The following is a 27,647-nucleotide window of genomic DNA, read 5'->3' on the forward strand; positions in this document are numbered from 1 at the left end:
TAATAATTAATCACAGGGGAGGCACTGGCTCCCCTGCCTCCCCTGACTGCACGTCCCTGTAATCAAACTGCTCCAACATACATCTCTTCACTCATCTCAAAATATCTCCCAACCCGACCTCTCTGCTCTGCACAAGATCTGCGTCTCTCATCCACGCGTATTACCTGTTCCCACTCAAAATTACAGGACTTTATCCGGGTTTCACCCACTCTGTGGAATGCCCTCCCACGCACAATAAGACTCGCCTCTAGTCTCCAAACCTTTAAACGTTCCTTGAAAACTCACCTCTTCAGACAAGCCTATCAAATTCCATACCCACCCACATAACCTTCAGTGCTTCCTTATCTAATTACATCCTCTCTGTAGAGTACACATAACATCACATATCTTGTCTTTCTTTACTCTCACACCATCCTGACACTTGGCCAACATTGCTGGGTGATCATATCATATAACCCAGTGTGGCCGGAGAGACTAACCAGCCACACGTGTAACGGCGGCTGCGGCACTGAAGGGGTTAATCCTCAGCTGCCAGGCACCATTTGGACAATAGGCGCTTGGCGTCGCTGTTAAACGTACTTACGGCGCTGGGCGCGAACTGTTTAAAAGTATGTTTAATTATGTGTTTTAACATGTCATATGTAGTGCTCTGTACGCAATTGTAGGATTGCATGTTTAACTGTATTTATATTCAAGATATGGTCACCTGTATTTTAAAGGGGAAAATGCACTTACTATATCTGCTTTGAATAAGGATCTCCTATCCTCTGGAAATAAGAAGTGACATGCTAATCGCCTCTGCTAGCAGAGAGGTGTGAATGACAAAACCTTTTGATGTGTAAGTTCCTTAGAGAAAGATGTTCCTCACGGGGGATCTCCTTATCCCATATATAAAGTCTATAGGCTTGGAACCTGTTTCATCCTGTAGCTGATTTAATTGATATACGAACCGTGAATGGCAGATGCAGGAAGGAAGACTGTTTGTTTGTATTGTAGCCTTTACTGTTGTAATCCCAAACACTGGGTTTGCCTGGAGATGTGAATGACCAGGAACATTTGTATTTTGAAGCTATGTGATAAATTTATCAATAGTGAATGTTAAACTGATACCAAACGTTGTCTGTGTGACACGAAGGAGGATATTGTTTTATTGCACTTATCTCCTTTTGAAATGTAATTTATTTATTGGTATTTTGTAAAATATCCTGATTTGATAGAAAGGGCTCAGGGAGGACATGACCCCCTGTTTTACTGTGTGGAAAATTGACATAAAAAGGAGGCCTGTGAGCATCCAGAGTGTATTATACCAACTACTTTCTGCTGTGAACATCTTGCTGTAGCTGTTTCCCCTAGCAATAGGGAATAGTTCTCTTTAGAACTATTTGTTGGCATTAAAACATCATCTGCCTCAAGAAGATTGCGTCATCTTGTGACCTGCAGGCCTATGCAAAACATAGCTCCGTTCACCGGTTGTCCCGGGAGCACCCCAACGTTTCCAAGTTCCGCCTTCCGCCAGCTACCGGTAGAGGACTAGTGGGGATTCGTCAACACACACCGGTGTGGTAACGCAGTGTGTCGGCACATACAGAGCAGAACCGTGGTTCCAAACGCCACGGCAGGTTAGGAGTTTGGTGGTGGCAGCATAAACCCACCCACAGCGCAGTGGGTGGAGTCAGTAACAGGCGGTTACTGACGGTAAGTGGGAATCCCCTATGTGATCAGGTCCCGTGTGACCTAAGCATCCATTCTGTGTACTGGTGACGAGACCGTCCGGTCACACCCATTAAGAACCCAGCAATCTGGTGGACTATTATGCAATAGGTCGCATCTATCCTTGTGTATCAATGCCTATTTCCCTATAGAGTGTAAGCTTGCGAGCAGGGCCCTCCTACCTCTATGTCTGTCTGTTTTTACCCAGTTTTGTTCTATTCCTGTTGCTCCAATTGTAAAGCGCAGCGGAATATGCTGCGCTATATAAGAAACTGTTAATAAATAATAATAAATACATTTTGATGTGCCAGTGCCTGACTCACCCTGAACATCACTGGTTTCAAGCTTTAAGCAAATTTTCTGAAAAATAAAACAACCATGTGGTCGTAGTCAGCAGGATTTGAACCTACGCGGGGAGACCACCTATCGCCTTACCCACTCAGGCCACAACTACCTCCCATGCAGTGTGATGTTTTCACAAAAGTTTCTCTATGGGGACTACGCATCTCCTCCACTATAGACTGTGACACCAGCGCAGCACTGACTCCGCCCCATCCGCGCGTCTCCTCCACTATAGACTGTGACACCAGCGCAGCACTGACTCCGCCCCATCCGCGCGTCTCCTCCACTATAGACTGTGACACCAGCGCAGCACTGACTCCGCCCCATCCGCGCGTCTCCTCCACTATAGACTGTGACACCAGCGCAGCACTGACTCCGCCCCATCCGCGCGTCTCCTCCACTATAGACTGTGACACCAGGGCAGCACTGACTCCGCCCCCTCTGCACGTCACCACCTTTATAGGCAGTGACACCAGCGCGGCACTGACTCCGCCCCCTCTGCACTTCTCCACCTTTATAGGCTGTGACACCGAAGCGGCACTGACTCCGCCCCCTCAGGCCGTCTCCTCTGCTATAGGCTGTGACACCAGCGCTAAACTGATACTGCCCCCTCCGCGCGTCTCCATCACTATTGGCTGTAACACCAGCGCAGCACTGACCCCGCCCCCTGCGCGTCTCCACTTCTATAGGCTGTGACACCAGCGCAGCACTGACTCCGCCCCCTCCGCGCGTTACCACCTCTATAGGCTGTGACACAAGCGCAGCACTGACTCCGCCCCCACCGCGCGTCTAACGCTCTGTAGGCTGTGACTCCGCCCCGGTCATTTCCAATGATTACTATCCCCATGGAAACATGACGTCACCGTCACCGGAGAGTCAGAGCGAGGCTTGGCTGTTAAGTGACGGCCAGTGGAACCAATCAGGTACCGTGTCTCTCTCTGCTGCTAGATCTGACCAATCAGGTGTCGGCTTGTTGCTGGGCAGCTAGGCGGAAGGGAGAGGGGGGGTTTGTTTAGGTTACTGGACTCAGCTGTGAAAGACGGAGCGGAGGCGCCGCCGCCACCACACAGGTACCCCGCATCCCGTCACCCGTCTCCCCCCCCGGTGTGTACACACTGCATGCTGCCCGGCACCCGCTGTCACTGCCGCACCTGGGGCGCTGCTCTCTGACTTGTGCCTGCGGGGGCCGGAGATGTCTGGCCTGCCTGGGGTGGGTGAGTCTGTGCCGCTGTCTAAGGAGAGAGCGCTGTACTTATTCCCAGGAGGGGAGAACAGCCAGGTGCCATGGGGGGCAGTAGCCTGGGGGGACATGAATGTGCTGGGGTGATAGGGGAGATGAATGTACTGGGGTGATAGGGGGGAGATGAATGTACTGGGGTGATAGGGGGGAGATGAATGTACTGGGGTGATAGGGGGGACATGAATGTACTGGGGTGATAGGGGGACATGAATGTACTGGGGTGATAGGGGGGGAGATGAATGTACTGGGGTGATAGGGGGGACATGAATGTGCTGGGGTGATAGGGGAGATGAATGTACTGGGGTGATAGGGGGGAGATGAATGTACTGGGGTGATAGGGGGGAGATGAATGTACTGGGGTGATAGGGGGGAGATGAATGTACTGGGGTGATAGGGGGGAGATGAATGTACTGGGGTGATAGGGGGGAGATGAATGTACTGGGGTGATAGGGGGGAGATGAATGTACTGGGGTGATAGGGGGGAGATGAATGTACTGGGGTGATAGGGGGGAGATGAATGTACTGGGGTGATAGGGGGGAGATGAATGTACTGAGGTGATAGGGGAGAGATGAATGTACTGAGGTGATAGGGGAGGAGATGAATGTACTGGGGTGATAGGGGGAGATGAATGTACTGCGGTGATAGGGGGGAGATGAATGTACTGGGGTGATAGGGGAGAGATGAATGTACTGGGGTGATAGGGGGGAGATGAATGTACTGGGGTGATAGGGGAGATGAATGTACTGCGGTGATAGGGGGGAGATGAATGTACTGGGGTGATAGGGGGGAGATGAATGTACTGGGGTGATAGGGGGGAGATGAATGTACTGGGGTGATAGGGAGGAGATCAATGTACTGGGGTGATAGGGAGGAGATGAATGTACTGGGGTGATAGGGGGAGATGAATGTACTGGGGTGATAGGGGGGAGATGAATGTACTGGGGTGATAGGGAGGAGATGAATGTACTGGGGTGATAGGGGAGAGATGAATGTACTGGGGTGATAGGGGGGAGATGAATGTACTGCGGTGATAGGGGAGAGATGAATGTACTGGGGTGATAGGGGGGAGATGAATGTACTGGGGTGATAGGGGGTAGATGAATGTACTGGGGTGATAGGGGGTAGATGAATGTACTGGGGTGATAGGGGGGAGATGAATGTACTGGGGTGATATGGAGGAGATGAATGTACTGGGGTGATAGGGGAGAGATGAATGTACTGGGGTGATAGGGGGAGATGAATGTACTGGGGTGATAGGGGGGAGATGAATGTACTGGGGTGATAGGGGAGAGATGAATGTACTGAGGTGATAGGGGGGAGATGAATGTACTGGGGTGATAGGGGGGAGATGAATGTACTGGGGTGATAGGGGGGAGATGAATGTATTGGGGTGATAGGGGGGAGATGAATGTACTGGGGTGATAGGGGGGAGATGAATGTACTGCGGTGATAGGGGAGAGATGAATGTACTGGGGTGATAGGGGGGAGATGAATGTACTGGGGTGATAGGGGGGAGATGAATGTACTGGGGTGATAGGGGAGAGATGAATGTACTGGGGTGATAGGGGAGAGATGAATGTACTGGGGTGATAGGGGAGAGATGAATGTACTGGGGTGATAGGGGAGAGATGAATGTACTGGAGTGATAGGGGGGAGATGAATGTACTGGGGTGATAGGGGGGAGATGAATGTACTGGGGTGATAGGGGGGAGATGAATGTACTGGGGTGATAGGGGGGAGATGAATGTACTGAGGTGATAGGGGAGAGATGAATGTACTGAGGTGATAGGGGAGGAGATGAATGTACTGGGGTGATAGGGGGAGATGAATGTACTGCGGTGATAGGGGGGAGATGAATGTACTGGGGTGATAGGGGAGAGATGAATGTACTGGGGTGATAGGAGGGAGATGAATGTACTGGGGTGATAGGGGAGATGAATGTACTGCGGTGATAGGGGGGAGATGAATGTACTGGGGTGATAGGGGGGAGATGAATGTACTGGGGTGATAGGGGGGAGATGAATGTACTGGGGTGATAGGGAGGAGATCAATGTACTGGGGTGATAGGGAGGAGATGAATGTACTGGGGTGATAGGGGGAGATGAATGTACTGGGGTGATAGGGGGGAGATGAATGTACTGGGGTGATAGGGAGGAGATGAATGTACTGGGGTGATAGGGGAGAGATGAATGTACTGGGGTGATAGGGGGGAGATGAATGTACTGCGGTGATAGGGGAGAGATGAATGTACTGGGGTGATAGGGGGGAGATGAATGTACTGGGGTGATAGGGGGTAGATGAATGTACTGGGGTGATAGGGGGGAGATGAATGTACTGGGGTGATATGGAGGAGATGAATGTACTGGGGTGATAGGGGAGAGATGAATGTACTGGGGTGATAGGGGGGAGATGAATGTACTGGGGTGATAGGGGGGAGATGAATGTACTGGGGTGATAGGGGGGAGATGAATGTACTGAGGTGATAGGGGGGAGATGAATGTACTGGGGTGATAGGGGGGAGATGAATGTACTGGGGTGATAGGGGAGAGATGAATGTACTGGGGTGATAGGGGGGAGATGAATGTATTGGGGTGATAGGGGGGAGATGAATGTACTGGGGTGATAGGGGGGAGATGAATGTACTGCGGTGATAGGGGAGAGATGAATGTACTGGGGTGATAGGGAGGAGATGAAGGTATTGGGGTGATAGGGGGGAGATGAATGTACTGGGGTGATAGGGGGGAGATGAAGGTATTGGGGTGATAGGGGGGAGATGAATGTACTGGGGTGACAGGGAGGAGATGAATGTACTGGGGTGATAGGGGAGAGATGAATGTACTGAGGTGATAGGGGAGAGATGAATGTACTGGGGTGATAGGGGGGAGATGAATGTACTGGGGTGATAGGGGAGATGAATGTACTGGGGTGATAGGGGAGAGATGAATGTACTGGGGTGATAGGGGGGAGATGAATGTACTGGGGTGATAGGGGGGAGATGAATGTACTGGGGTGATAGGGGAGATGAATGTACTGGGGTGATAGGGGAGAGATGAATGTACTGGGGTGATAGGGGAGAGATGAATGTACTGGAGTGATAGGGGGGAGATGAATGTACTGGGGTGATAGGGGAGAGATGAATGTACTGAGGTGATAGGGGGGAGATGAATGTACTGGGGTGATAGGGGAGATGAATGTACTGGGGTGATAGGGGAGAGATGAATGTACTGGGGTGATAGGGGAGAGATGAATGTACTGAGGTGATAGGGGGGAGATGAATGTACTGGGGTGATAGGGGAGAGATGAATGTACTGGGGTGATAGGGGGGAGATGAATGTACTGGGGTGATAGGGGGGCGATGAATGTACTGGGGTGATAGGGGGAGATGAATGTACTGGGGTGACAGGGAGGAGATGAATGTACTGGGGTGATAGGGGGGAGATGAATGTACTGGGGTGATAGGGGGGAGATGAATGTAATGGGGTGATAGGGGAGAGATGAATGTACTGGGGTGATAGGGGGGAGATGAATGTACTGGGGTGATAGGGGGTAGATGAATGTACTGGGGTGATAGGGGGGAGATGAATGTACTGGGGTGATATGGAGGAGATGAATGTACTGGGGTGATAGGGGAGAGATGAATGTACTGGGGTGATAGGGGGGAGATGAATGTACTGGGGTGATAGGGGGGAGATGAATGTACTGGGGTGATAGGGGAGAGATGAATGTACTGAGGTGATAGGGGGGAGATGAATGTACTGGGGTGATAGGGGGGAGATGAATGTACTGGGGTGATAGGGGAGAGATGAATGTACTGGGGTGATAGGGGGGAGATGAATGTATTGGGGTGATAGGGGGGAGATGAATGTATTGGGGTGATAGGGGGGAGATGAATGTACTGGGGTGATAGGGGGGAGATGAATGTACTGCGGTGATAGGGGAGAGATGAATGTACTGGGGTGATAGGGAGGAGATGAAGGTATTGGGGTGATAGGGGGGAGATGAATGTACTGGGGTGATAGGGGGGAGATGAAGGTATTGGGGTGATAGGGGGGAGATGAATGTACTGGGGTGACAGGGAGGAGATGAATGTACTGGGGTGATAGGGGAGAGATGAATGTACTGAGGTGATAGGGGAGAGATGAATGTACTGGGGTGATAGGGGGGAGATGAATGTACTGGGGTGATAGGGGAGATGAATGTACTGGGGTGATAGGGGAGAGATGAATGTACTGGGGTGATAGGGGGGAGATGAATGTACTGGGGTGATAGGGGGGAGATGAATGTACTGGGGTGATAGGGGAGATGAATGTACTGGGGTGATAGGGGAGAGATGAATGTACTGGGGTGATAGGGGAGAGATGAATGTACTGGAGTGATAGGGGGGAGATGAATGTACTGGGGTGATAGGGGAGAGATGAATGTACTGAGGTGATAGGGGGGAGATGAATGTACTGGGGTGATAGGGGAGATGAATGTACTGGGGTGATAGGGGAGAGATGAATGTACTGGGGTGATAGGGGAGAGATGAATGTACTGAGGTGATAGGGGGGAGATGAATGTACTGGGGTGATAGGGGAGAGATGAATGTACTGGGGTGATAGGGGGGAGATGAATGTACTGGGGTGATAGGGGGGCGATGAATGTACTGGGGTGATAGGGGGAGATGAATGTACTGGGGTGACAGGGAGGAGATGAATGTACTGGGGTGATAGGGGGGAGATGAATGTACTGGGGTGATAGGGGGGAGATGAATGTACTGGGGTGATAGGGGAGAGATGAATGTACTGAGGTGATAGGGGAGAGATGAATGTACTGAGGTGATAGGGGGGAGATGAATGTACTGGGGTGATAGGGGAGAGATGAATGTACTGGAGTGATAGGGGGGAGATGAATGTACTGGGGTGATAGGGAGGAGATGAATGTGCTGAGGTGATAGGGGGGAGATGAATGTACTGGGGTGACAGGGAGGAGATGAATGTACTGGGGTGATAGGGGGGAGATGAATGTACTGGGGTGATAGGGGGGAGATGATTGTGCTGAGGTGATAGGGGGGAGATGAATGTACTGGGGTGATAGGGGGGAGATGAATGTACTGGAGTGATAGGGGGGAGATGAATGTACTGGGGTGATAGGGGGGAGATGAATGTACTGGGGTGATAGGGAGGAGATCAATGTACTGGGGTGATAGGGAGGAGATGAATGTGCTGAGGTGATAGGGGGGAGATGAATGTACTGGAGTGATAGGGGGGAGATGAATGTGCTGAGGTGATAGGGGGGAGATGAATGTACTGGGGTGATAGGGGAGAGATGAATGTACTGGGGTGATAGGGGGGCGATGAATGTACTGGGGTGATAGGGGGGAGATGAATGTATTGGGGTGATAGGGGGGAGATGAATGTACTGGGGTGATAGGGGGGAGATGAATGTACTGGGGTGATAGGGGGGACATGAATGTGCTGGGGTGATAGGGGAGAGATGAATGTACTGGGGTGATAGGGAGGAGATGAATGTACTGGGGTGATAGGGGGGAGATGAATGTACTGGGGTGATAGGGAGGAGATGAATGTACTGGGGTGATAGGGGGGAGATGAATGTACTGGGGTGATAGGGGGGACATGAATGTACTGGGGTGATAGGGGGGACATGAATGTACTGGGGTTATATGAGATGAATGTGCTGGGGTGATAGGGAGGAGATGAATGTACTGGGGTGATAGGGGGGACATGAATGTACTGGGGTGATAGGGGGGACATGAATGCACTGGGGTGATAGGGGGGACATGAATGTACTGGGGTGATAGGGAGGAGATGAATGTACTGGGGTGATAGGGGGGACATGAATGTACTGGGGTGATAGGGGGGACATGAATGTACTGGGGTGATAGGGGGGACATGAATGTACTGGGGTGATAGGGAGGAGATGAATGTACTGGGGTGATAGGGGGGACATGAATGTACTGGGGTGATAGGGGGGACATGAATGTACTGGGGTGATAGGGGGGACATGAATGTACTGGGGTGATAGGGGGGACATGAATGTACTGGGGTGATGGGGGGGACATGAATGTACTGGGGTGATGGGGGGGACATGAATGTACTGGGGTGATAGGGGAGAGATGAATGTACTGGGGTGATAGGGGGGAGATGAATGTACTGGGGTGATAGGGGAGAGATGAATGTACTGGGGTGATAGGGGAGAGATGAATGTACTGCGGTGATAGGGGAGAGATGAATGTACTGCGGTGATAGGGGAGAGATGAATGTACTGCGGTGATAGGGGAGAGATGAATGTACTGGGGTGATAGGGGGGACATGAATGTACTGGGGTGATAGGGGGGACATGAATGTACTGGGGTGATAGGGGGGACATGAATGTACTGGGGTGATAGGGGGGACATGAATGTACTGGGGTGATAGGGGGGACATGAATGTACTGGGGTGATAGGGGGGACATGAATGTACTGGGGTGATAGGGGAGAGATGAATGTACTGGGGTGATAGGGGGGAGATGAATGTACTGGGGTGATAGGGGGGAGATGAATGTACTGGGGTGATAGGGGAGAGATGAATGTACTGGGGTGATAGGGGGGAGATGAATGTACTGGGGTGATAGGGGGGAGATGAATGTACTGGGGTGATAGGGGGAGATGAATGTACTGGGGTGATAGGGGGGAGATTAATGTACTGGGGTGATAGGGGGGAGATTAATGTACTGGGGTGATAGGGGGGAGATTAATGTACTGGGGTGATAGGGGGGAGATTAATGTACTGGGGTGATAGGGGGGAGATGAATGTACTGGGGTGATAGGGAGGAGATCAATGTACTGAGGTGATAGGGGGGAGATGAATGTATTGGGGTGATAGGGGGGAGATGAATGTACTGGGGTGATAGGGGGGAGATGATTGTGCTGGGGTGATAGGGGGGAGATGATTGTGCTGGGGTGATAGGGGGGAGATGAATGTACTGGGGTGATAGGGGGGAGATGAATGTACTGGGGTGATAGGGGGGAGATGAAGGTATTGGGGTGATAGGGGGGAGATGAATGTACTGGGGTGATAGGGGGGAGATGAATGTGCTGGGGTGATAGGGGGGAGATGAATGTACTGGGGTGATATGGAGGAGATCAATGTACTGAGGTGATAGGGGGGAGATGAATGTACTGGGGTGATAGGGGGGAGATGAATGTACTGGGGTGATAGGGGGGAGATGAATGTACTGAGGTGATAGGGGGGAGATGAATGTACTGGGGTGATAGGGGGGAGATGAATGTACTGGGGTGATAGGGGGGAGATGAATGTACTGGGGTGATATGGAGGAGATGAATGTACTGGGGTGATAGGGAGGAGATGAATGTACTGGGGTGACAGGGAGGAGATGAATGTACTGGGGTGACAGGGAGGAGATGAATGTACTGGGGTGATAGGGGGGAGATGAATGTACTGGGGTGATAGGGGGGAGATGAATGTACTGGGGTGATAGGGAGGAGATGAATGTACTGGGGTGATAGGGGGTAGATGAATGTACTGGGGTGATAGGGGGGAGATGAAGGTATTGGGGTGATAGGGGGGAGATGAATGTACTGGAGTGATAGGGGGGAGATGAATGTACTGGGGTGATAGGGGGTAGATGAATGTACTGGGGTGATAGGGGGGAGATGAAGGTATTGGGGTGATAGGGAGGAGATGAATGTACTGGGGTGATAGGGGGTAGATGAATGTACTGGGGTGATAGGGGGGAGATGAAGGTATTGGGGTGATAGGGGGGAGATGAATGTACTGGGGTGATAGGGGGGAGATGAAGGTATTGGGGTGATAGGGGGGAGATGAATGTACTGGGGTGATAGGGGGGAGATGAATGTACTGGGGTGATAGGGGGGAGATGAATGTACTGGGGTGATAGGGGGGAGATGAATGTAGTGCGGATAATATGGGTTAGCTTTGTGCACTCGGGTAAGGGTAATATAGAGACACTTTGTATTAGGGGGTAATATAGGTGTGCTGTGTACTGGGTGGTAATATGGGGGGTGCTGTATATACTGGGGTTTATATAGGGCTGCTGTGTGGGGTTGGGAATGAAATGCCGGCTGTCGGGATGCCGGTGGTGAGGAGGCCGACAGCAACATCCATAGAGCTGAAAATCCTGACATGGGTTGGTAAGTGGTCTAACCCTCTCCCTACCCTAACTCTAACCCTCCCCCTACCCTACCATCCCCTAACTCTAACCCTCCCCCTACCTCTCCTAACTTTAACCCTACCCCAACTCTGACCCTCCCCCTACCTTCGCCTCCCCTAACTCTAACCCTCCCCCTACCCTACCATCCCCTATCTCTAACCCTCCCCTTTCCTTCCCCTAACTCTTAACCCTCCCCCTACCCTACCCTAACTCTAACCCACTTGTGGCCGGAGATCCTTGTCGCCACATGCACTGGCGCTTGGCGCCATCTTTGAAAAATGTTGTGGGCGCTAGGACCTCTCCGGTGACCGCGGCAGTGAGGGTAGCCCCCTGGCGCACTGAGCTGTGTGTGTGCGCCGGGGGAGAAGGAGGAGGCTGCTGTGGTCGCCCGGCGCAGGGCTGGTAGTCCTGGACCTCCTGCTCCTGGTGTACTGCGCCGGAGGAGAGAGTGGTTTGGAGGTCGCCGCTGGGGACCGGTTGCTCCACTCCCGGCGACCCCAGCACAAGCGCTGCCCGGAGTCAGTAAGCCGCGGCATCCAGGGCGGGTCTCCCGTGCTGCCGGGCTTTAGCAGGAGAGTACTGCTTGGCGCCGCAGCTTGGAGCCCAAGACCTCCGGCTCCCGGTGTGTGGCGCCGGAGGAGGGAGACACTGCCGCCCAGGGTGCGCCGCTCACGGGGACCGGGCTAGCCGGCTCCCTATGCAGCGGGGAGGTGAGTAGGATGTTGAGCACTGGGGTCCGGGAGCTATGATCCAGAGCCGCGGTGGTCGGGACAAGCTTCCCGAGCCTCCTGGCTAACAGATAGGGGGGTGTGCCGCAGCCTCTGAACTGGGGGCTGCGGTGAGGCAACAGATTTCGGCCACACTGGGTGGTGGTGGAGGGCAGCAGCAGGGCAGGCAACAGTTAGTCCCTGCTGCAGCCAGCTCCCCCCCCAGTGCACCCTGCCGACCCTGGGGTGAGCTCTAGCAGCCAGGCTGCAGGGCTGAGGGAGCTGAGCGCTGGGCACAGTACAAATAAAACAAGCTTTCTCTGACGTCCTAGTGGATGCTGGGTACTCCGTAAGGACCATGGGGAATAGACGGGCTCCGCAGGAGACTGGGCACTCTAAAAGAAAGATTAGGTACTATCTGGTGTGCACTGGCTCCTCCCTCTATGCCCCTCCTCCAGACCTCAGTTAGAATCTGTGCCCGGCTCGAGCTGGTTGCACACTAGGGGCTCTCCTGAGCTTCTAGTAAAGAAAGTATTTGTTAGGTTTTTTATTTTCAGTGAGATCTGCTGGCAACTGACTCACTGCTACGAGGGACTTAGGGGAGAGAAGCGAACCTACCTGCTTGCAGCTAGCTTGGGCTTCTAGGCTACTGGACACCATTAGCTCCAGAGGGATCAAACACAGGCCCAGCCTCGGTCGTCCGGTCCCGGAGCCGCGCCGCCGTCCCCCTTGCAGAGCCAGAAGCAAGAAGAACGTCCTGGAAATCGGCGGCAGAAGACTCCGGTCTTCATTAAGGTAGCGCACAGCACTGCATCTGTGCGCCATTGCTCCCTATGCACACCACATACTCCGGTCACTGATGGGTGCAGGGCGCTGGGGGGGAGCGCCCTGGGCTGCAATTAGAGTATCTAAAATTGGCAAAAAGCACATAATATAGTCTAATAAACTATATATGTGCAAAAATACCCTGCCATAATATTAATATAAGAGCGGGTGAAGCCCGCCGAAAAAGGGGCGGGGCTGTCTCCCTCAGCACACTGGCGCCATTTTCTCTTCACAGCTCCGCTGGAAGACAGCTCCCCAGGCTCTCCCCTGCAGTTTCCAGGCTCAAAGGGTAAAAAAGAGAGGGGGGGCACTAAATTTAGGCGCAAAACTGTATTGTAAAGCAGCTATAGGGAAAAATCACTTGGTGTTAGTGTAAATCCCTGATTATATAGCGCTGTGGTGAGTGCTGGCATACTCTCTCTCTGTCTCCCCAAAGGACTTGGTGGGGTCCTGTCCTCAGTCAGAGCATTCCCTGTGTGTGTGCGGTGTGTCGGTACGGCTGTGTCGACATGTGTGATGAGGCTTATGTGGAGGCGGAGCAGGTGCCGATAAGTGTGATGTCACCCCCTGCGGGGCCGACACCAGAGTGGGTGGATATGTGGAAGGTATTAACCGACAGTGTCAACTCCTTACATAAAAGGCTGAATGACGTAACAGCCGTGGGACAGCCGGCTTCTCAGCCCGTGCCTGCCCAGGCGTCTCAAAGACCATCAAGGGCTCACAAACGCCCGCTACCTCAGATGGCAGACACAGATGTCGACACGGAGTCTGACTCCAGTGTCGACGAGGATGAGACATATACACAATCCACAAGGGGCATCCGTTGCATGATTACGGCAATGAAAAATGTGTTACACATTTCTGACATTAACCCAGGTACCACTAAAAAGGGTATTATGTTTGGGGAGAAAAAGCAGCCAGTGTTTTTTCCCCCATCTGATGAGTTGAATGAAGTGTGTGAAGAAGCGTGGGGTTCCCCCGATAAGAAATTGGTAATTTCTAAAAAGTTACTGATGACGTACCCTTTCCCGCCAGAGGATAGGTCACGTTGGGAGATATCTCCTAGGGTGGATAAGGCGCTCACACGCTTGTCAAAAAAGGTGGCACTGCCGTCTCAGGATACGGCCGCCTTGAAGGAGCCTGCTGATAGAAAGCAGGAGGCTATCCACACTCAGGTACTATACTGAGACCTGCAATTGCTTCAGCATGGATGTGTAGTGCTGCTGCAGCGTGGTCTAATACCCTGTCAGATAATATTGATACCCTCGACAGGGATACTATTTTGCTAACCATAGAGCATATTAAAGACGTAGTCTTATATATGAGGGATGCACAGAGGGATATTTGCCGGCTGGCATCTAGAATTAATGCAATGTCCATTTCTGCCAGGAGGGTATTATGGACCCGGCAGTGGACAGGTGATGCTGATTCTAAAAGGCACATGGAGGTTTTGCCTTATAAGGGTGAGGAATTGTTTGGGGATGGTCTCTCGGACCTCGTATCCACAGCAACAGCTGGGAAATCAACATTTTTACCTCAGGCTCCCTCACAACCTAAGAAAGCACCGTACTATCAGGTACAGTCCTTTCGGCCTCAGAAAGGCAAGCGGATCAAAGGTGCTTCCTTTCTGCCCAGAGGCAGGGGGAGAGGGAAAAAGCTGCACCAGACAGCCAGTTCCCAGGAACAAAAATCCTCCCCTGCTTCTACTGAGTCCACCGCATGACGCTGGGGCTCCACAGATGGAGCCAGGTGCGGTGGGGGCGCGTCTCCGGAATTTCAGCGACCAGTGTGTTCGCTCACAGGTGGATCTCTGGGTTCTACAAGTGGTATCTCAGGGATACAAGCTGGAATTCGAGGCGTCTCCCCCTCGCCGTTACCTCAGATCAGCCTTGCCAACTACTCCCCAGGACAGGGAGGTAGTACTGGCGGCAATTCACAAGCTGTACCTCCAGCAGGTGATAATAAAAGTTCCCCTCCTTCAACAGGGACGGGGTTACTATTCCACAATGTTTGTGGTACCGAAACCAGACGGTTCGGTGAGACCCATTCTAAATTTGAAATACTTGAACACTTATATAAGGAAGTTCAAGTTCAAAATGGAATCGCTCAGGGCGGTTATTGCAAGCCTGGAAGAGGGGGATTACATGGTATCACTGGACATCATGGATGCTTACCTACATGTCCCCATTTACCCACCTCACCAGGAGTACCTCAAGGTTGTGGTACAGACCTGCCATTACCAATTCCAGACGTTGCCGTTTGGTCTGTCCACGGCACCGAGGGTGTGTTCCAAGGTAATGGCCAAAATAATGATACTCCTTCGAAAGAAGGGAGTTGTAATTATCCCGTACTTGGACGATCTCCTTATAAAGGCGAGGTCCAAGGAGCAGTCGTTGATCGGAGTAGCACTATCTCAGGAAGTGCTACAACAGCACGGCTGGATTCTGAATATCCCAAAGTCGCAGCTGGTTCCTACGACGCGACTGCTGATATTGGGCATGTTTCTGGACACAGAACAGAAGAAGGTTTTACTCCCGGAGGAGAAGGCCAAGGAGTCGTCATCTCTGGTCAGAGACCTCCTGAAACCAAAACAGGTGTCGGTGCATCATTGCACGCGAGTCCTGGAAAAGATGGTAGCTTCTTACGAAGCAATTCCCTTCGGCAGGTTCCATGCAAGGAACTTTCAGTGGGACCTGTTAGACAAGTGAGGATCGCATCGGCTGATCACCCTGTCCCCGAGGGCCAGGGTGTCTCTGCTGTGGTGGCTGACGGGAGGAGAAGCAGGAAGACTTATACCGGCACAGTCCGGGCCAGTATCATACATCCCACCTAATGTGAGGCTAGACTAGGGAAGGGTTAATGGTGATGAGGGTGTCAGTGGAGTCGGGGGGGGGGGGGTGAGTGAGAGTATATTATTAAAAAAATATGGGGGGGGGGGGGGGGGGGCGCCAGTTCCCTACTTTGTCAAGGGAGCTCTATCCCTAGATACAACCCTGCGTACATGTCACACCCCGGTGTCTCCATACTACATACATGTCACACCCCGGTGTCTCCATACTACATACATGTCACACCCCGGTGTCTCCATACTACATACATGCCACACCCCGGTGTCTCCATACTACATACATGTCACACCCTGGTGTCTCCATACTACATACGTGTCACACCCCAGTGTCTGCATACCACATACATGTCACACCCCGGTGTCTCCATACTACATACATGTCACACCCGGTGTCTGCATACTACATACATGTCACACCCCAGTGTCTGCATACTACATACATGTCACATTGCCTTGTCTGCATACTACTTACATGTCACACCCCAGTGTCTCCATACTACATACATGTCACATCCCCCATGTCTGCATACTACATACATGTCACATCCCCCGTGTCTGCATACTACTTACATGTCACACCGCGGTGTCTCCATACAACTTACATGTCACACCGCGGTGTCTCCATACAACTTACATGTCACACCCTGGTGTCTCCATACTACATACATGTCACATCCCCCATGTCTGCATACTACATACATGTCATATCCCCAGTGTCTGCATACTACATACATGTCACACCCCAGTGTCTGCAGACTATATACATGTCGCACCTCAGTGTCTGCATACTACATACATGTCAAATCTCAGTGTCTCCATACTACATTCATGTCACATTGCCTTGTCTGCATACTACTTACATGTCACACCCCGGTGTCTCCATACTACTTACATGTCACACCCCGGTGTCTCCATACTACATACATGTCACATCCCCCGTGCCTGCATACTAAATACATGTCACATCCCCGTGCCTGCATACTACATACATGTCACATCCCCCGTGTCTGCATACTATATACATGTCGCACCCCAGTGTCTGCATACTACATACATGTCAAATCTCAGTGTCTCCATACTACATTCATGTCACATTGCCCTGTCTGCATACTACTTACATGTCACACCCCGGTGTCTGCATACTACATACGTGTCACATCCCCCGTGTCTCCATACTATATACGTGTCACACCCCAGTGTTTGCAAACTACATACGTGTCACACCAAGTGTATGCAAACTACATACGTGTCACACCCCAGTGTCTGCATACTACATATGTGTCACACCCCAGTGTCTGCATACTACATACGTGTCACACCCCAGTGTCTGCATGCTACATACATGTCGCACCCCAGTGTCTGCATGCTACATACATGTCGCACCCCAGTGTCTGCATGCTACATACATGTCGCACCCCAGTGTCTGCATGCTACATACATGTCGCACCCCAGTGTCTGCATGCTACATACATGTCGCACCCCAGTGTCTGCATACTACATACATGTCGCACCCCAGTGTCTGCATGCTACATACATGTCGCACCCCAGTGTCTGCATGCTACATACATGTCGCACCCCAGTGTCTGCATGCTACATACATGTCTCACCCCAGTGTCTGCATGCTACATACATGTCGCACCCCAGTGTCTGCATGCTACATACATGTCGCACCCCAGTGTCTGCATGCTACATACATGTCGCACCCCAGTGTCTGCATGCTACATACATGTCGCACCCCAGTGTCTGCATGCTACATACATGTCGCACCCCAGTGTCTGCATGCTACATACATGTCGCACCCCAGTGTCTGCATGCTACATACATGTCGCACCCCAGTGTCTGCATGCTACATACATGTCGCACCCCAGTGTCTGCATGCTACATACATGTCGCACCCCAGTGTCTGCATGCTACATACATGTCGCACCCCAGTGTCTGCATGCTACATACATGTCGCACCCCAGTGTCTGCATGCTACATACATGTCGCACCCCAGTGTCTGCATGCTACATACATGTCGCACCCCAGTGTCTGCATGCTACATACATGTCGCACCCCAGTGTCTGCATGCTACATACATGTCGCACCCCAGTGTCTGCATGCTACATACATGTCGCACCCCAGTGTCTGCATGCTACATACATGTCGCACCCCAGTGTCTGCATGCTACATACATGTCGCACCCCAGTGTCTGCATGCTACATACATGTCGCACCCCAGTGTCTGCATGCTACATACATGTCGCACCCCAGTGTCTGCATGCTACATACATGTCGCACCCCAGTGTCTGCATGCTACATACATGTCGCACCCCAGTGTCTGCATGCTACATATATATCGCACCCCAGTGTCTGCATGCTACATACATGTCGCACCCCAGTGTCTGCATGCTACATACATGTCGCACCCCAGTGTCTGCATGCTACATACATGTCGCACCCCAGTGTCTGCATGCTACATACATGTCGCACCCCAGTGTCTGCATGCTACATACATGTCGCACCCCAGTGTCTGCATGCTACATTCATGTCGCATCCCCACTGTCTCTATACTACATACATGTCACACCCCACTGTCTCCATACTACATACATGTCACATCTCAGTGTCTGCTTACTACATTCATGTCACATTGCCTTGTGTGCATACTACATACATGTCACATCTCAGTGTCTGCATACTACATTCATGTCACATCCCCACTGTCTCCATACTACATACATGTCACATCCCCAGTGTCTGCATACTATATACATGTCACATCCCCAGTGTCTGCATACTACATTCATGTCACATCCCAGTATCTGCATACTACATTCATGTCACACCCCAATGTCTGCATACTACATTCATGTCACACCCCAATGTCTGCATACTACATTCATGTCACACCCCAATGTCTGCATACTACATTCATGTCACACCCCAATGTCTGCATACTACAATTATGTCACACCCCGGTGTCTGCATACTACATACATGTCACATCCCCACTGTCTCCATACTACATACATGTCACATCCCCAGTGTCTGCATACTACATACATGTCACACCCCGGTGTCTGCATACTACATACATGTCACACCCCGGTGTCTGCATACTACTTGCTCATAGGACCCCGGTGGGCGGGCCCTATAGCACAGGCATAGTGTTGGGGGCTTTGCTTCTTACAGTATTGGAATGAGCCATTACAGGGGTAGCATATAGAGCCCTGTGGGGTTGCCATTGGGTTATGGAGATTCGGCAAGTCATGTGTCACGCCTGTATGCATACTGTGTGCCCCGGGTAAGCGGTGCCCGCTAACATTTTAGATGTGACCTGATTTTGTGTATCAGAATGGCTGCTGTGCCGTGTCCTATATGTGACCTGAGGAGAGAGAGTTTATTCTCAGGGAACAGACAACCATCTGGTACCAGTGGTAAAAGGTTGTGTGCTGGAGCGTCATGTAACCAGATCTTTCACACCAGGTCACCAAGATGAAGATTATAGAGCGTTATGGAAACATCCCTTAATAGGACTTTTGTGTATTTTCAGGCTGCCCCAACCCACCTATCTACTGGGAGACAGTAACTGAGAACTATGTGACCCATTCATTCATTTCCAGCAACAAGAGAGTTAAAACCCAAGGGTGGGGGCTGTTTCGGTATCCGGTCTCTAGGTCGACAATGTCTAGGTCGACCACTATTGGTCGAAAGAGTTTCTAGGTCAACATGACAGAAGGTCGACATGAGTTTTTCACAATTTTTTCAATTTTTTTTAAACTTTTTCATACTTTACAATCCATGTGGACTACAATCGGGAACGGTAACCTGTGTCGAGCGCAGCGGTAGCGGAGCGAGGCACCTTGCCCGAAGCATGGCGAGCCATGCGAGGGGACACGGTGCTCTGATTGGGGTTCCCGGTCACTCTATGGAGAGATCGACACAAAAAAATAAAAAAACTCATGTCTACCTTGAAACCCTGTCGACCTACTTACTGTCTACCAATAGTTGTCGATCTAAGTGTGGTCGACCCTATGATCCACACCCGGCTGTTTCTTAGAGTGGCTGCCAGGTATAAGAAGGAGCGGAGGGCAGCATGAAGTGTTCACTTCCATGGGAGTAAAGTCATGCTAGGAGTGAGCACCAGTTTCTGCTGTCTGCGGTCTCCTCCACTCACATGACCTGAAATCTCAGGGTAAGATTATATTAGATTTTTCTTACTTTATTTCTTTTTATTTACTTGAAGTTAATTGTGCATTCCATAATTGTATGTCTTGCTTATTTACACCTGTTTTCTCTGTGTAACTTAAGTCTGGAGATATTTCTCAATAAATCTTAAACATTTTGCAGCGTCTCTCTGTGCCTCTTAAGAATTCACGTTCCTGGAAAGGCCCATGCAACATGTATGTGATAACTGTGGATCTATAAGTATGTTTTTTAAGTATCTGGCGATCACAGGAGCGCCATTCAATACTCCGCGTGGTGGCAGCTTGAGTAAAACCCCCGCCATGAGAGCCCACCTGTGTATCTGAGCGCAGTCTGGGGCGTGGGGCTGTGACAAGCCCATTACTGACAAGCGGTATCTTGCAGACTCCCATGGGAAGCAATGTGACGCCAGCTCTGGGTATCTGAGTGTCCTTGTAGGGACAGCATGCCGTGGGAATTTTCTGATATCTATCATTATTGTCGCACACAGTGCGGGCTCTGTGGGGAAATGTGCAGGGGTGTTACTGACTACGCGTGGTCACTGTTTTCCCGCCTGTCTCCGCAGTGTCTCCGAAAATGATAACTCTCGCTGCTGCCATCTTCCAGTGATGGAGACCCGCTGTGGAGGGTTACTGTTCAGCTCCAAGTTTGACTCTGGAAATTTGGCTCGGGTGGAGCTGGTGGAACGCTCGGACGGAGAGGGGGATGCGCCGAGTGGCAATGGAGGAATCAGCAATGTATTTGGCAGCTCGTCCTCTATCCCAGACTACGAGTTCAATGTGTGGACCAGGCCAGACTGTGCTGAGACGGAGCACGAGAATGGAAATAGGTGAATGGCGTGAGGCGCCACACCCAGAGGGGGGAGTGAGACTGCTTGCGGACCCCTGACGCGTGAGGGTAGCTGGCTGGCTGCCTGCCTGCCTGCGGACTCCTGATGCCTCTTGTGCAAGCTCTGCCTGCCTGCAGGAACCCTTACGTCTCGTGGTGGCTGGCTGCCTGATTGAGGACCCCTGATGCCTCTTGCGCAAGCTCTGCCTGCCTGAGGACCCCTGATGCCTCTTGCGCAAGCTCTGCCTGCCTGAGGACCCCTGATGCCTCTTGCGCAAGCTCTGCCTGCCTGAGGACCACTGATGCCTCTTGCGCAAGCTCTGCCTGCCTGAGGACCACTGATGTCTCTTGCGCAAGCTCTGCCTGCCTGAGGACCACTGATGACTCTTGCGCAAGCTCTGCCTGCCTGAGGACCACTGATGACTCTTGCGCAAGCTCTGCCTGCCTGAGGACCACTGATGCCTCTTGCGCAAGCTCTGCCTGCCTGAGCACCTCTGATGCCTCTTGCGCAAGCTCTGCCTGCCTGCAGGACCCCTGACGTCTCGCGGTGGCTGCCTGCCTGCCTGAGGACCACTGATGCCTCGCGGTGGATGGCTGCCTGCCTGCGGACCCTGTGATGCCTCTCGCGCAAGCTCTGCCTGCCTGCGGACCCCTGATGCCTCTCGCGCAAGCTCTGCCTGCCTGAGTACCCCTGATGCCTCTCGCGCAAGCTCAAGCTCTGCCTGCCTGAGGACCCCTGACGCCTCTCGTGCAAGCTCTGCCTGCCTGAGGACCCCTGACGCCTCTCGCGCAAGCTCTGCCTGCCTGCCGGACCCCTGACGCCTCTCGCGCAAGCTCTGCCTGCCTGCCGGACCCCTGACGCCTCTCGCGCAAGCTCTGCCTGCCTGCCGGACCCCTGACGCCTCTCGCGCAAGCTCTGCCTGCCGGACCCCTGACGCCTCTCGCGCAAGCTCTGCCTGCCTGCCTGCCGGACCCCTGACGCCTCTCGCGCAAGCTCTGCCTGCCTGCCGGACCCCTGACGCCTCTCGCGCAAGCTCTGCCTGCCGGACCCCTGACGCCTCTCGCGCAAGCTCTGCCTGCCGGACCCCTGACGCCTCTCGCGCAAGCTCTGCCTGCCGGACCCCTGACGCCTCTCGCGCAAGCTCTGCCTGCCGGACCCCTGACGCCTCTCGCGCAAGCTCTGCCTGCCGGACCCCTGACGCCTCTCGCGCAAGCTCTGCCTGCCGGACCCCTGACGCCTCTCGCGCAAGCTCTGCCTGCCGGACCCCTGACGCCTCTCGCGCAAGCTCTGCCTGCCGGACCCCTGACGCCTCTCGCGCAAGCTCTGCCTGCCGGACCCCTGACGCCTCTCGCGCAAGCTCTGCCTGCCGGACCCCTGACGCCTCTCGCGCAAGCTCTGCCTGCCGGACCCCTGACGCCTCTCGCGCAAGCTCTGCCTGCCGGACCCCTGACGCCTCTCGCGCAAGCTCTGCCTGCCGGACCCCTGACGCCTCTCGCGCAAGCTCTGCCTGCCTGCCCCCTGACGCCTCTCGCGCAAGCTCTGCCTGCCTGCCCCCTGACGCCTCTCGCGCAAGCTCTGCCTGCCTGCCTGCCCCCTGACGCCTCTCGCGCAAGCTCTGCCTGCCTGCCTGCCCCCTGACGCCTCTCGCGCAAGCTCTGCCTGCCTGCCGGACCCCTGACGCCTCTCGCGCAAGCTCTGCCTGCCTGCCGGACCCCTGACGCCTCTCGCGCAAGCTCTGCCTGCCTGCCGGACCCCTGACGCCTCTGGCGCTATCTCTGCCTGCCTGCCGGACCCCTGACGCCTCTGGCGCTATCTCTGCCTGCCTGCCGGACCCCTGACGCCTCTGGCGCTATCTCTGCCTGCCTGCCGGACCCCTGACGCCTCTGGCGCTATCTCTGCCTGCCTGCCGGACCCCTGACGCCTCTGGCGCTATCTCTGGCTGGCTGGCTGCTGACCCCTGACTTCTCTTACTCTCTCCGCAGGTCCTGGTTTTATTTCAGCGTACGTGGAGGAGCTCCAGGGAAGCTCATTAGAATCAACATAATGAACATGAACAAGCAGAGTAAGCTGTACACCCAAGGCATGGCTCCCTTTGTCCGCACCGTCCCCATCCGGTCTCGCTGGGAGCGTGTCCGTGAGCGCCCCACCTTCCAGGTACCACACTACGTACTTTGTATAGAACTTTGAGGCCCTTGTTAGGGAATAGACCCCAGGCTACATAATGCATTCCTCTACTGGGAAAGGTAAGAGTATTAGGGCGGCCCCGGTACTGGCGAGGGGGGCGTGGCTATGGCCTGTGGGGTGCTGTGTGCAGTAGTTGTGCGCAGTGTGACACTCTGTGGCTACACCATATTGGGGGGCAGGCTGGTGACGTGGTGGGGCTGGGTCTGTGTTATGGGGGACATTGGAAGGGAAAAGACTGGAGTGAAGGAGAGAAGATGAAAGGATTGTTCACAGAGCGAGTGCATTTACCATGGTCACTCTAGTTCAGTCACCTATGCTTAAGCATGGGAATCTTTAACCCCCCCGGACTGTACGGGTGGAATTTGGGAAGCGGTGGTATAGATTGTAAGCCTGCGAGCAGAACCCTCGTACCGGTACTATCACTATGGTGCAGTCATGTAGAGAGTCTACCCATAACCCGCATGTAGTGGAGGTAATGGTCTGACTCAGTAATGGTGGGGTACATTAGGAGGCCGCTCTTGTGATTCAGCATTATTCCTCCATTCTATGAGGATTCTATGGTAGGAAGAGACTCCGATCCTGTGCGGAGTTTGCTCCTGCCATGGAGCCTGTAGTAGGGTGCTTACAGCGTGTTTCCTCTCCCTACAGATGGTGGAGAACCAGTTCATCCTGTCCTTTGTCCATCGCTTCCTGGAGTGCCGTGGAGCCACCACCTACTTTGCCTTCTGCTTCCCTTTCTCGTATGAGGAAAGTCAGGAGATGCTGGCGGGACTGGACGGCCGCTTCGCCGACTGCAGGCTCATGTCTCCCGGCAGGTACATTTCCTGCAGCCAGCGCTGGTACTGACCACGTTATACGTCCTACAGGGCACTGGCAGTAAGTCTCTGCCCCTCATCAGCTGGTACTGACCACGTTATACGTCCTACAGGGCACTGGCAGTAAGTCTCTGCCCCTCATCAGCTGGTACACAGGTATACGCCAAGCATGAGCCCGGTTCCTGTTTCTTAGGTCTGTAATACGCTTCTCCCCTTCATTATTTACTATACAGATTACATCAGTCTCTCCTTTATTCCCCTCTGTCTCTCTCCCACTCTCCACTCTCTCCCTCTTCCTTTCTTCTGTCTCTCTCCCTTCCCCCCTCTCTCTCTCTCTCTCCCTTCCCCCCTCTCTCTCTCCCTTTCCCTTTCTTCCCTCTTTCTCCCTCTCCCTTTCTTCCCCCTCTCTCTCCCTCTCCCTTTCTTCCCCCTCTCTCTCCCTCTCTCCCCTCTGTCTCCCTTTCTCCCCTCTGTCTCTCTCCCTTTCTCCCCTCTGTCTCTCCCCCCCCCCCTTCTCCCCTCTGTCCCTCTCCCTTTCTCCCCTCTTTCTCTGACGTCCTAGTGGATGCTGGGTACTCCGTAAGGACCATGGAGTATAGACGGGCTCCGCAGGAGACTGGGCACTCTTAAAAGAAAGATTAGGTACTATATCTGGTGTGCACTGGCTCCTCCCTCTATGCCCCTCCTCCAGACCTCAGTTAGTATCTGTGCCCGGCCAGAGCTGGATGCACCCTAGGGGCTCTCCTGAGCTTCCTAGAAAAGAAAGTATTAGGTTTTTTATTTTCAGTGAGATCTGCTGGCAACAGACTCACTGCTACGTGGGACTGAGGGGAGAGAAGCGAACCTACCTGCTTGCAGCTAGCTTGGGCTTCTAAGGCTACTGGACACCATTAGCTCCAGAGGGATCGAACACAGGCCCAGTCCTCGGTCGTCCGGTCCCGGAGCCGCGCCGCCGTCCCCCTTGCAGAGCCAGAAGAACGAAGAGAAGTTGAAAATCGGCGGCTGAAGACTCCGGTCTTCATTAAGGTAGCGCACAGCACTGCATCTGTGCGCCATTGCTCCCTTAGCACACCACACACTCCGGTCACTGATGGGTGCAGGGCGCTGGGGGGGGGGGGGGGCGCCCTGGGCAGCAATTAGATTACCTTACTTGGCGAAAAGCACATAATACAGTCTGATAAACTGTATATGTGCATTAATTCCCGCCATTAAAGTACATAAAAGGACAGAAGCCCGCCGCTGAGGGGGCCGGGCCTTCTTCCTCAGCACACCGACGCCATTTTCTCTTCACAGCTCAGCTGGAAGGAAGCTCCCCAGGCTCTCCCCGGCAGTATCCTGGTACACAAAGGGTAAAAAAGAGAGTGGGGGCACATAAATTTAGGCGCAAAACTGTGTATATAAGCTGCTATAGGGGAAAAATCACTCAGTATAGTGTACATCCCTGTATTATATAGCGCTGTGGTGTGTGCTGGCATACTCTCTCTCTGTCTCTCCAAAGGGCCTGGTGGGGGAACTGTCTTCAAATAGAGCATCCCCTGTGTGTGTGGTGTGTCGGTACGCGTGTGTCGACATGTCTGAGGTAATAGGCTCCTCTAAGGAGGTGATAGAGCGGATAAGTGTGTGGGAGGGTGTCTCCGTCAACAACGCCGACACCTGTTTGGATATGTGTAAGTGCTGAGGTAAAATTATTGCACAAAAGGTTAGGGAACAGAAAGGAAATCTACCCTGGTCTGTCCCTATGTCACAGAGTCCTTCAGAGTCTCTCTATGTTCACTATCCAAAATAACAAAGTATCGACACGGAGTTTAACTCCACTGTCGACTACGATAATGCAAAGTTACAGCCAAGAGGGCTAAAAGATATTCAATATATGATTATTGGAATAAAAGATGATTTGCATATCACTGATGACTCATCTGTCCCTGACACGAGAGTACACATGTTTAAGGGGAAGAATGCTGAGGTAAATTTCCCTCCTCTCATGAGGAAAAAGAGCGGGAATCTCCAGACAAGAGACGGCAGCTTCCCACAAGAGAATTCTCAGGCTGTATCCTTTCCCCACTAGGGCCAGGATGTGTTGAGAATCTTCCCCTTGGGTGTCCTGTTTGCACTAGCTATTCTCAGGGATCCTGCAGATAGTGTGCACATTCTAGTATACTACCCAGACCGGCGATTGTGTCGGCATGGGTTTATAGCGCTGTGGCAGCGTGGACAGGTACCTTATCAGCAGAGATTGAGACCCTAGTATGCATATAAATATTTTAAGATGCTGTCTTAAGTGATAGTTATATAATTATAAAGCATGCCCAAAGGGACATGAGTATACTGGGTCCTAGAGACAAAAGCTATGTCGATTTCTGCTTGACGTGTCCTGTAGAATATACATTGGACAGATGATGCCGACTTAAGAGGCATATGGAAGGCTGAGGATTGTGTGGAGAAAGGTTCTCGGGCCTGGTCTCCACAGTTATAGCTGGTAATTCTGATATTTTGCCTTATATTCCTGCACAGCCTAGGAAAGCACGACATTATTAAATGCAGCTTTTCGAATAAAGAAACAAGAAAGTCTGAGGTGCGTCCTTTCTTGTCAGAGCCGGGGGCAGAGGAAAGAAGCTGTACAACACAGCTAGTCCCCAGGAACAGAAGTCCTCCCCGGCCTCTACAAAAATCCACTGCATGTCGCTGGGGCTCCACAGGCGGAGCTAGGCCCGGTGGGGACACGCCTTCGTAAGTTCAGCCACAAGTGGGTTCACTCCCTGTTAGATCCCTGGGCAATAGAAATTGTATCGCAGGGATACAGGCTGGACTGTGAAAAGATGCCCCCTCACCGAGGACCCGGCGGGCTACCCCCCAAGAGAGGGAGCCAGTGTTAACTGCAATTCGTAAATTGTATCTTCAACAGGTGGTGGTCAAGGGTCCCCTCCTTCAACAAGAGGGTGTTATTATTCGACCATGTTATAATCCCGAAACCAGACGGTTCGGTTAGACCCATATTGAATTAAAATACCTGAACATATACCTGAAAAGGTTCAGGTTCAAGATGGAATCGCTAAGAGCGGTCATTGCATGCCTGAATTGAATCGGGACATAAGGGATGCATACCTTCGTGTCCCCACTTATCCACCTCATCAGGCGTACCTCAAAATTGCGGTACGGGATTGTCATTACCAATTTCACCAAGGTAATGGCGGATATGATGGTGCTCCTGCGGAAGCAAGGTGTCACTATTATCACATACTTGGATGATCTCATAAAAGCGAGATCAAGAGAGCAGTTGCTGGACAGCGTATCACCTTCTCTGGAAGTGAAACGGCAACACGACTGGATTCTATATATTCCAAAGTCGCAGTTGGTTCCTACAGCTCATCTGCCTCGCCTAGGCATGATCCTAGACAAAGACCAGAAGAGGGTTTATCTCCCGATAGAGAGAGCTCAGGAGCTCATGACACTGGTCAGGAATCCATTGAAAACCAAAACAGGTTTCAGTGCATCACTGCACTCGAGTCCTGGGAAGGATGATGGCATCATACGAGGCCATCCCCTTCGGCTGGTTCCATGCAAGGACAATGGAACTTACTGGACAAGTGGTCCGGATCACATCTTCAGATGCATCGGTTAATCACCCTATCCTCCAGGGCCAGGGTGTCTCTCCTGTGGTGGCTGCGGAGTGCTCACCTTCTCGAGGGCCGCAGATTCGGCATTCAGGACTGGGTCCTGGTGACCACGGATGCAAGCCTCCGAGGGTGGGGGGCAGTTACACAGGGAAGAAAATTCCAAGGTTTGTGGT

At 52.6% G+C, this 27,647-nt stretch overlaps 1 protein-coding gene across 5 annotated transcripts in view; it reads left to right on the forward strand.

Moving 5' to 3' along the window:
* Nucleotides 1-3,026: 3,026 nt before the first annotated feature.
* The window catches only part of AGBL5 (AGBL carboxypeptidase 5), a 99,834-nt gene continuing 75,213 nt past the window's right edge, over nt 3,027-27,647 (forward strand). The window contains exons 1-4 of one of the 5 annotated variants that reach the window (XM_063914933.1): nt 3,027-3,122; nt 20,598-20,861; nt 22,844-23,015; nt 23,694-23,860. In XM_063914933.1, coding sequence (XP_063771003.1) covers nt 20,641-20,861; nt 22,844-23,015; nt 23,694-23,860 — 560 coding nt within the window. In that variant the 5' untranslated portion in view covers nt 3,027-3,122; nt 20,598-20,640. Of the gene's footprint in view, nt 3,123-11,241; nt 11,446-20,597; nt 20,862-22,843; nt 23,016-23,693; nt 23,861-27,647 lie in introns of those variants that run through there. The other 4 variants (XM_063914934.1, XM_063914935.1, XM_063914931.1 and 1 more) reach the window with 4 other exon arrangements.

Source organism: Pseudophryne corroboree, chromosome 4 (genome assembly GCF_028390025.1).
Source record: "Pseudophryne corroboree isolate aPseCor3 chromosome 4, aPseCor3.hap2, whole genome shotgun sequence".
Taxonomy (NCBI): Eukaryota; Metazoa; Chordata; class Amphibia; order Anura; family Myobatrachidae; genus Pseudophryne; species Pseudophryne corroboree.